Genomic DNA, 11,297 nt, shown 5'->3' on the forward strand with positions numbered 1-11,297 from the left:
CCAAAGGTGGGCAGAGGAAACGTTACAGGGACACCCTCAAAGCCTCCCTGATAAAGTGCAACATCCCCATCGACACCTGGGAGTCCCTGGCCAAAGACCGCCCTAAGTGGAGGAAGTGCATCCAGGAGGGCGCTGAGCACTTGAGTCTCATCGCCGAGAGCATGCAGAAATCAAGCGCAGGCAGTGGATAGAGCATGCGGCAAACCAGTCCCACCCAGACCCATCCACCTCCACGGAGGTGTGTGGGGGACCTGACCCATCCACCTCCATGGCACGAACCTGGTATTGCAGTACTTCCAGGAACGGTGCAGTGGCTCTAGGCCTTTTGGCTAAGAGCATTGGCGCAGAGTGATCCTTGACTGGTGCAGGGTGACCTCTGGCGTTTGACAAAGAATTGTAACGATTGGATAACGATTGGACATGAATTTAAAAAAAAAAAAAAAAAAAAAAAAAAAAAAAAAAAAAAAAAAAAAAAAAAAAAAAAAACCAGTCCCACCCACCCTTTCCCTCAATGACTATCTGTCCCACCTGTGACAGGGACTGTGGTTCTCATATTGGACTGTTCAGCTACCTAAGGACTCATTTTTAGAGTGGAAGCAAGTCTTCCTCGATTCCGAGGGACTGCCTATGATGATGATGTACACGATTCAGAAAGTTACAAGGATTTCAACCTCCTCTCCCAAAAGCACCAGTTTTCAGCATCATTAAATTTCAAACCAATAACTTGTGTCCATTTGGACTACTTTGGAAGATCAAAGTCACTGAATTATTTATATTGTACTCCGGCACAATATAAAATCAAAACCACACATTTTATTTTTTTCAGATTATTATTAGCTCCACTACTGCTAACAATGTGGGTGCTCCAAATCTTACCTGCTCTGCAGGAGCCGTGTTGGAAAACCTAGTTTGCAGATCAGACCCCCTGGTAGCCGAGCTGGTGTGCTCCCATGGTAACTTGTTCTTCCCACGGCCAGCGCTTAATACTCTTCTGAATGAGGTATATTCATCTGTACTGGGGCTAGGTGATCCATAGCCCAAGGAATGAGTCTCATGATCACCATGGTAACTGTGTGCACTCTGGGTTCTTCCACTAGCCAGCAGCCACTCCGTATCTGCTCCTAATGGCATCTGCATCCCTCTGCCGTGGGCAGAAGATGGCATAGGTATTGCATATTCCACAAGTCCTTGTGGAGTTAATTTTGGCAGAGTTCTTCTTGCTAGTCTGGCTTGCACTGCAGCCATCACACCATCTCCATCTTCCTGCAACTCCACAGTATCCACTGCCTTAACCAAAAATGTCTTATTAGAACCAATGGATGAAGCCAACATGGCAAAAGCCTCTAAAGCTGCATGGCGGATCTTTCTCTTGGAGTCAGTCAATGTTGGAGCAACAACATGACAAAGACTGGGCAAATCAAAGTCTTCACTTGGATAAGTCAAAAGTGAAGCAATGACAATGTTTAATATTTCTTCCCTTATTCTGGAATTTTTATGTTTTATATTGTCGAACAGCATATCAAGTACTTTTTGAGGACCAACCTGCTTCATTAAACCCATAAAAACTTTCATATATTCCTGTTTGGTGACAACTTTATTGTCACCTAGTACTTTTATTGTTGCAGATGTAATGGGTTTGAGATAATTTACCACACCATGATTTAACTTAACTACCAGTAAGTTGATGATTTCCAATGTACCGTGTACAACTTTAAAATTTGAGTCATCAAGCAAAGTACATAAAAAGCCAATAAAACCCAAAATAGCTGTGGAAGACACAGTCATAAAATTTAAATTATCGACAACATTCTTTAGTTCTTCAACAGCATGCGTTCTACTCTTATAATCTTCCCGGTCTAGAAGCCGAACATATAATTCTTGTGGAATTATTCGAAACTCCAGGTTACTATGGTCCTTTGAAACTGGCCTGGGGAATTGGGAGGCATCTTTACCGCTACCGATGGATCTCCCACGAAATCCCGAACTTGTCCTGAAGTTTCTACTTTGTTCCAGCTCAGGAACGTTACCTACATTTGATTTGGCCTGTGGCTCAAATTTTATTTCCATTAATTTGTTATAATCTCTTCGAAGGGTCGGTGGTAAACGTTTTAAATATGAGTTGAATTCTTCATCTCCGATATGGTGTTTTATATGCCCCATGGTTGTAAATGCTGAGAACGGGTCATCCAGACTACCGCCATTTAGCTTTTTAGCTAAACAAAGGGTTACATCAAATAAACTGTCGCTGTTGAATTCCTTAGTAAGCAAGATAGGTAAAATAATAGTCGTGGCTTTCCGAACAACAGGATCGTGGTTTTCTAGCCCATGCTCTATCAAAGCCCGGAAAATGTCCTTGGAGATGATAGAGCATTTTAAATATACATGCAAAGTTTGCACCAGCTCTTTACGCACGGTCGGGTGGTCGTCCCGGAGACTCCATATCAACTTGGGTAGCACGGCAGCCCTGCAGTAATCCAGATCCGAATCTGATCCTTGGATAATTTCGGAGATCAGCTGAATACAGGAGACTTTGAGCTCTCTTCCGGCGTCTACCAACACTTCGTTTAAAGTTGAGAAGAGAGCTTTCTTGTTGTCAAAGATCAATATCCCCGCGTTTTGCCTGACGTTGACACGGAGGGCTTGGAGTGCCTCGGTGCGTTTGGTCAGACTCTGGCTGCTGAGCTGTCGAAGAATGGCATCTTCTTCCATGTTAACCGCTGGGCTTCCGTTGCTGCTCCCCGACATTACGGCATCCCGAGTATCGCTCCTGCAGGAAGAGCCGGAGCCGCCGCCGGCCACGTCGTTGCATTCAGTGCGGTTAGCACTTGGGTAGCGGTGCTTTTCGTGGTTCAACGCCGGCCGAATTAAATCGGCAACTGAACATGCCATGAAAGCGGCGCCCGGCCGAGCGCAAGCGACTGGAATCGCCGCCGTCTCCAGGGCTTCATGCCTTCCTCCCTTGACGTCGTTCAATCGGTTTTATGACATTTGTCTTTTGTGTACAATAAACACAGCGTTCACCTCCGCCCACACGGCGCCGTCACTCCCGCAAACTCACTTTTCTTCACAACTGTCCCCGTTCCCCCGCGCGCTCACACACACAGACACGCGTGCGCGTGGCCGAACCGACCCCCGCCCCCAGTGTCGCGCCCACCACTCGATTTGAAAAAAACTCACATCAAAATGGCCGTAACTAAGCAAACCAGTCACGTGAACAAAACGAACCCGCGATACAGAACGCTTCCATGGTGAAGACAGATCAACCCCCGACCCGGTTGCTAACCACCTTTGCCCTCCCGCTCCCTCAGTCTGTCTACAGCACAAGGTACGCTGGGAATTGTAGTTCTAAAGCATTCCGTTGATAAGGCAACGGGCATGAAAACTACAATTCCCAGAGAGGCTCTGCGCTCCGGGAGGAATTTAAGTATAAAGAAATAGATCTTAAATCTCAACAACTGTGAGGTTGTTGTAATTTTAAACACGTAAGATGTTTTATTGTCTGCAATTTAACTGTTATTCGTGGTCTTTTTTATTGTTGATATAATAATCTTAGCCGGAAATTACGCACACCCCACCTGTTTTGTGTTTGTGTTTGATAGGTTTTGGGGGATTTGTTAGTTCATCTTCTGCTTGGCTGGTTATCGTCGTAATTATATCAGGTCAGTCTGCTTGGATCTTACATTTTACATTCGATATATTTTCATTTAGTTTAAATACAGTTGCTACTAAAGACGTCGATCTAATAGATGTGCCCGTGACAGGCCCAGGCCCCCTATCTAATGAATAACGCCAGTGGATTGGTAGGTTAAGTTGTTAAAAGGTATGATTATAAAATTACATGTGTGTATACGTAAACTATATTTTGTTTAATTTAAAATATGAATTCAATGTTTGAATGAAACCAATGCCGCAAAGTGAATTGTACATATTTTTTAAAGTACAAACTTTTTTGTTTGAAGTTTTGAACTCATTTTTCTTTCAAAATGTTTTTCCGAATATTCTTATTTCATTAGATAATCCCTCAAACCCTTGTCTAACGCAAACACATATTAACTGGATTGTTTTAATGCAAATTCATGGCCTAAATCCCACTGTACTGATAATTTAATTTGCTACTGCAGAAAAACGAGTACAGGTATGCAGTGTTCCTTCAAACTCTTGCTGGAGAGACATTAAATTTTCAAATGAGAAACAATGTTGAAAAGACAACGACAAAAGGAGTTAAAGGGGCACAATTTGCTTAACATTATGTTGTAATCAGCAACCAATAGTGTTTAGGAGGTGAAACAGCTTCAAGTCTGAGGAAACTGGTAACCATCAACTATAACCCCAGTCTATCTACCTGCATGGTTCAAATGCTCACCTTGAATGTTAAATACCGCATCTCCTTTTTAAAAAATGCTAAATTGGTTGCCTGACTAAAGCAAAATATTGTAATACAAAAAGCTGTTTACTTTATATACTTAATAAATTAAAATCAAATACATTTTACTTGAGGTATTCTAAACTGTAGATTGCAAAATCAGAACTGTACCACAATGTTGTTGTAGACCTGTTCAAAAGTAGATGTCTCCCAAATCTTTGTTTACCACACAAAGCAATGACTGAAAGTTTACCAACCATTTGCAATGGTTCCCTGATTTTATTTGTAAAGGATCAGTCTTATTTCAAAACCAGCATTAGTAAAACATAATGTTGGTGATTGTACTATATGACACACATTTGAACTGCAGACAAACAGTGCAATGCAGTATGCACAACTTTAGCATTTTTCCCTTTCAAACTTGAATTGTACATTGGGAAAGTATTTTGAGCTGTACAACACTAAGTTGAATACAGGTATTGTTGAAGGCAATTTAAGATAATATATTATACAAAAGTTTGATCAGCATTATGTCATATATTCTATTCCTACTAGTACTCTAAGCCAAGTGACAACACTAACATTGTAAAAGTAATGTCATAAATGTACTTTAAAGATAATAGAGATGTGTAAAAAAAAAAAATGGAAAGCTGGAGCCTCATTTTGCTTGTGAGCGTGTTGTTCCTGACCTTGGAGAAGTTGTGCATAATGTTGTAGTACTGGAAATGAAACATTCCATTGACCAGGACTGATGTTCTTCATCTCTGAGCACAAAAATTATACCAAAGATTTTTAAGGGGCCAGCAATTGTCAGGTTGCCCAAATCGGACACCTTGGGTATCTATATTGCTGTCATTATAATGTAAACCACCAATAACAATCTATGCTACGTTGATTACAGTTTAAGAAGGTTAATTAATTACTTATAAGAAAATGGAATGAGAAACAAGCAGGGAATTGGAATTAGTTTGGGCTGAAAGCAAGAAAATGGGACTGTGTAAAAACAGCCTCCAAGACCTCAATTCAGAGCAGGTAAGAGGAGCCAAATGACTCGTTCTGCTCTAATATGTCCTCTTTGTTTTTGCATTGCCTGATTTAATAGGGAGCTTATTGTCATATTTAGGAAATTTGAGCTGGATACTTAATGAGGGTTTGACTACTTTTCTTATATTTTCTATCTGCCTTTCTACATTTTACTGTTGGTTTGTTGCACTGCAGTACATTGAATGTGGATAATTAGCTGACAAGGGAACTAACCAATTATTTAATGAGTATAACTATTAGTAAACAGATATTTATCCAGGCCATATCTGCAATTTTATGCCTCCTTCAATCATTTTGTGCTTATTACAGTGAGAGATGTTAGGCATTGAAGAATGGAAGACATTTCTATTTTAAGCATTCTGTTAGCATTTAGCATTCTCAGGTCAACTACAGCAGTCAGATTTCTGGAATTCTGTTAGCATTGATCATCCACGAGCCAACAAAACCACTGATATTTACAGCAAGACTTCCTTTACTCTGCTCTAACTAACTGTATCTGGGTCAAACTTAGAACACTCCTGCTATGCCAGAGTGACAATTCAATTTCCAATCCTTGTGGCCTTTCTGATTGAGATTGTAAGCTAGTGTTAGTGTCAATGCACACTAGACACAGGGTTGAAACTTCCCAATTTGACTTTTGCAGGATCCTTGCAATCAACAAGAATCCTTCATCCCATTTACCTGTGTTGGTTTCAAATCCATATTCTAGTGGTGAAAGGACTGTGCGTTAATCTACTGCCATGCAGCTGCAGCAACCCTGAACAAGCTCAACACCGTCCAGGACAAATAAATCCGTTTGATTGGCACCCCATCCACTAGCTTAAATCTCCATGAATGATATACTATGGCTGCAATATGTACTACCTACAGGACGCATTGCAGCAAGTCACCAAGGCTTCTTCAGCAGCACCTCTCAAACCGCAACCTCTACCACCTAGAAGGACAAGGGCAGCTCATGCATGGGAACACTACCTCCAAGTTCCCCTCCAAGTCACACAACATCCTAATTGGACATGTATCGCTATTCCTTCATTGTCGCTGGGTTAAAATACCGGATCTTTCTATGTAACAGCATTGTGGGACCACCTTCACCACACGGACTGCAGTGGTTTAAGAAGGCGGCTCACCTCCAGTTTATCGAGGGCAATTAGGGATCGGCAACAAATACTGACCTTGCCAGTGATGCCCACATTAAAAAAATATATATATGAGGTTGATTGAATTCAATTGGAAGGGGATATATGCCATTGTAGTGAGTTTCTTTGAAATTTTGGTGTTTCTCACTGGGAAATACCTTCAGGGATTATGGGTTCAGCTTGTTTGAGTATGTGAAGATAAAAAGCTGTGTGTATGTTTTAATGCTCCTTTTCAGGTTGTTGATTTAACTTCATAATTTGAGTGCAAGTTAGTAGATGGTAGAAGGAAACTTTATTGAGACTGCAAGCAATGCGATGGAGGAGGATTTCCTGGAGTGTATTAGGGATGGTTTTCTAGACCAATATGTCGAGGAACCAACCAGAGAGCTGGCCATCCTAGACTGGGTGATGTGTAATGAGAAGGGACTAATTAACAATCTTGTTGTGCGAGGCCCCTTGGGGAAGAGTGACCATAATATGGTAGAATCCTTTATTAAGATGGAGAGTGACAAAGTTAATTCAGAAACTAGGATCCTGAACTTAAGGAAAAGTAACTTCGATGGTATGAGATGTGAATTGGCTAGATTAGACTGGCAAATGATACTTAAAGGGTTGACGGTGGATATGTAATGGCCTTAAAGATCATATGTACAAACTTCAACAATGGTACATCCCTGTCTGGAGTAAAAATAAAACTGGGAAGGTGGCTCAACTGTGGCTAACAAGGGAAATTAAGCATAGTGTTAAATCCAAGGAAGAGGCATACAAATTAGCCAGAAAAAGCAGCAAACTGGAGGACTGGGAGAAATTTAGAATTCAGCAGAGGAGGATAAAGGGTTTAATTAAGAAGGGGAAAATAGAGTACGAGAGGAAGCCAGAAACATAAAAACTGACTGCAAAAGCTTCTATAGATATGTGAAGAGAAAAAGATTAGTGAAGACAAACGTAGGTCCCTTGCAGTCGGATTCGGGTTAATTTATAATGGGGAACAAAGAAATAGTAGACCAATTGAACAAGTACTTTGGTTCTGTCTTCACAAAGGAAGACACAAATAACCTTCCGGATGTACTAGGCGACTGAGGGTCTATTGAAAAGGAGGAACTGAAGGATATCCTTATTAGGCGGGAAATTGTGTTAGGGAAATTGACGGGATTGAAGATCGATAAATCCCCAGGGCCTGATAGTCTACATCTCAGAGTACTTAAGGAAGTGGCCCTAGAAATAGTGGATGCATTGGTAATTTTCCAGCAGTCTATCAACTCTGGATCAGTTCCTATGGACTGGAGGGTTGCTAATATAACACCACTTTTTAAAAAAGGAGGGAGAGAGAAAACGGGTAATTATAGACCGGTTAGCCTGACATCAGTCGTGGGGAAAATGTTGGAATCAATCATTAAGGATGAAATAGCAGCGCATTTGGAAAGCAGTGATAGGACTGGTCCAAGTCAGCATGGATTTATGAAAGGGAAGTCATGCTTAACAAATCTTTTTGAATTTTTTGAGGATGTAATTAGAGTGGACAAGGGATGTGTATTTGGACTTTCAAAAGGCTTTTGACAAGGTCCCACACAAGAGATTGGTGTGCAAAATCAAAGCACAAGGTATTGGGGGTAATGTACTGACGTGGATAGAGAACTGGCTGGCAGACAGGAAGCAGAGAGTCGGGATAAACTGGTCCTTTTCAGTGGCTCGGTGCTGGGACCCCAGCTCTTTACAATATATATTAATGATTTAGATGATGGAATTGAGTGTAATATCTCCAAGTTTGCAGATGACACTAAACTGGATGGTGGTGTGAGCTGTGAGGAGGACGCTAAGAGTGACTTGAACAGGTTAGGCGAATGGGCAAATACATGGCAGATGCAGTATAATGTGGATAAATGTGAGGTTATCCACTTTGGGGGCAAAAGCATGAAGGCAGAATATTATCTGAATGGCGGCAGATTAAGAAAAGGGGAGGTGTAGCGAGACCTGGGTGTCATGGTTCATCCTTGAAAGTTGGCATGCAGGTGCAGCAGGCGGTGAAGAAGGCAAATGGTATGTTGGCCTTCATAGCAAGGGGATTTGAGTATAGGAGCAGGGAAGTCTTATTGCAGTTGTACAGGGCCTTGGTGAGGCCCCACCTGGAATATTGTGTTCAGTTTTGGTGTCCTAATCTGAGGAAGGATAGAAACATAGAAACATAGAAAATAGGTGCAGGAGTAGGCCATTCGGCCCTTCTAGCCTGCACCGCCATTCAATGAGTTCATGGCTGAACATTCAACTTCAGTACCCCATTCCTGCTTTCTCCCTCAATAGCAATGTTCTTGCTATTGAGGGAGTACAGCGAAGGTTCACCAGACTGATTCCAGGGATGGTTGGACTGACATATGAGGAGAGACTGGATCAACTGGGCCTTTATACACTGGAGTTTAGAAGGATGAGAGGGGATCTCATAGAAACATATAAGATTCTGACGGGACTGGACAGGTTAGATGCGGGAAGAATGTTCCCAATGTTGGGGAAGTCCAGAACCAGGGGACACAGTCTTAGGATAAGGGACAGGCCATTTAGGACTGAGATGAGGAGAAACTTCTTCACTCAGAGTTGTTAAGCTGTGGAATTCCCTGCCGCAGAGAGTTGTTGATGCCAGTTCATTGGATATATTCAAGAGGGAGTTAGATATAGCCCTTACGGCTAAAGGGATCAAGGGGTATAGAGAGAAAGCAGGAAAGGGGTACTGAAGGAATGATCAGCCATGATCTTATTGAATGGCGGTGCAGGCTCGAAGGGCCAAATGGCCTACTCCTGCACCTATTTTCTATGTTTCTATGTACCACCTGGATTAATCTTCCACTGCACTACATGCTTCCCTTACAAATGATTTCAGTTGTAGTAGTACTCAGTAGCTCAAGACCTGGAACTGGCCTCTTTTGCAGATAAAGTAAGGGCACAGGAGTGCAATTGACTGGTTTTACTGAGAACTGGCCAGTTCTCAGTAAAACCAGTCAATTGCACTCCTGTGAATATTCCCATTCAAAGTTCTCTCATAAATGCAAGCACTGCTTCTACCCGCATGAAGAAAGTTTATGGGCTAGAAATTGGCCAGCCGTGCGCCCAATTTTTCGGCGCTATTTCGCCTTTTTTGATGTGTTAAGGTGTTCACCTAAATTGGCTAAAGTTGTGCACTGGCGGTTTTGAAATACCGCTGAAAAGCAGACCGCAGTCGTGCAACACCAAAAAAAGCAATATCTCTTTAACTTGGCCGTTCGGCGCACCCGTATTCGTCACGTAAAAAACATCCGAGAAAAGCCTGCGTTTCAATCCCAGAAACAGCGGTAAGTATGAAGACCTGTTAAAAAAAAATGTAAGCTAAAGTTTTTATTTTTTAATTCTGTTGCAGCGATTACCTAGTTAAGGGTCTTGTAAATATTTTGTGTTTTTTTGATTTTTTTTTTGTTGCAATTTTTGTGTGTTTTTTCCCCCTCCCAGAGCCTGTCTTTTTAGCGGCAATCGGCCTTGGACTTAAGTTGTCGAGAACCATGGTTTCCACCATGAATCGTCGTGAAATGCTGATTTTTATTGTTGGGCGCATTTTGTTGGCAATTTTACCACTTACAAATACCTGTACCAATATTTTTTAAATGGTATTTTTGCGCTAAATGCCGAAAAAATACTGCTATTGCCAAAAGACCAATTTCTAGCCCTATATGTTTGCTAGTGGCTGTTTCTATGCTTGTGTATATGAAGTACTCCTTGTTCGTTACATTTGATTAAATAAGAAGTTTTTGATAGTAAATAACCAACCAGGTTTAAAAATCTGTTTACCCTGAAGATGCAGGGCACTGGATTGATGTTGAGAGAAGCCATTGCTGGAAATGTGCTGGTTGTGTTGGGGCAGGTAGGTGTGGAACCATACAAGTGCAAGCCCACATAACTGGACAACAGAGAAGAGGTTGATGGAGAAGAATTGCATGGTCAACCATGTCAAATGCCATGGAAAGGTTGTGGAGGACAAAGGGAAATCACGCACTGTGATCATAGCCATGGAGCCACGACAGTGAAGAGGGCGACTGGATTGGACGTCATCAAGGTCCAGGTTGGTGATTGGAACATGGGCAAGTACATCAGGAGCGGCAAGTGATTGTGGAGCGACATGATCGGGGCCCAGAAGAGGCGTGGGCCTAGGGGCAGCACGGGCAAGCTCACACTGCGATATGTGTGCGCACTAGGTCTGTGCAGCAGAGCTGGTCTCCAGTCGTCTTGGTTAATCCTTGCCAGCGGACCATGACCTAGCTCTGTCAAGCCCATGTGGTGGCTGGTGTGTAGCTGTCACCACACGCTTTTTAAAAAAAAAAAAAATCCACGCACAGGCATCTTCCACCCTTCAGGATGTAGTTCGGGACCTGGAACATTAGGTCCTTCACTGAAACACCTGTGAACTCCTCCCTTTTTGGTGTGGAAGCAAGTCATCCTCGATATGAGGAACCGCCTATGATGATGATGATGGAGTATATCATTTGTGCCTTTGGCCACAGCTTCTAGTTCTGAAACTGACCGAATGATGCACAGTTAGCTTGTAAATCTCAGATTTCAAGTATCTTAAAATCCTTTTGGTTTGTGTACCTTGACCGAGAACGAACTAGAAATTTCAAGTCCCTTCACATTTGCATGATCTTGTAGAAAAACTGTTCACTGTGCTGAAGTCAGTGTCATAAATGTACGTCGCATATGAGATGTTGCTCATTGAGGTACAAAAAGCAGATAGTGGGTTA

General features: G+C 42.2%; 2 protein-coding genes across 8 annotated transcripts in view; one reads left to right on the top strand and one right to left on the bottom strand.

The window, feature by feature from the left end:
• The window catches only part of LOC139263395 (TOG array regulator of axonemal microtubules protein 1), a 175,165-nt gene extending 172,038 nt beyond the window's left edge, over positions 1–3,127 (bottom strand). For all 7 annotated transcript variants that reach the window (XM_070879430.1, XM_070879427.1, XM_070879425.1 and 4 more), the window contains exon 1: positions 877–3,127. In XM_070879430.1, the coding sequence (XP_070735531.1) occupies positions 877–2,889 (2,013 nt within the window). In that variant the 5' untranslated portion in view covers positions 2,890–3,127. The remainder of the gene's footprint in view (positions 1–876) is intronic.
• Positions 3,128–3,577: 450 nt separating this feature from the next.
• Positions 3,578–11,297, top strand: part of LOC139263396 (kelch-like protein 28) — a 48,395-nt gene continuing 40,675 nt past the window's right edge. The window contains exon 1 of the mRNA XM_070879431.1: positions 3,578–3,659. The gene's annotated coding sequence lies outside the window, so the exon portion shown is untranslated. The remainder of the gene's footprint in view (positions 3,660–11,297) is intronic.

Source organism: Pristiophorus japonicus, chromosome 4 (assembly GCF_044704955.1).
Source record: "Pristiophorus japonicus isolate sPriJap1 chromosome 4, sPriJap1.hap1, whole genome shotgun sequence".
Classification (NCBI taxonomy): domain Eukaryota; kingdom Metazoa; phylum Chordata; class Chondrichthyes; family Pristiophoridae; genus Pristiophorus; species Pristiophorus japonicus.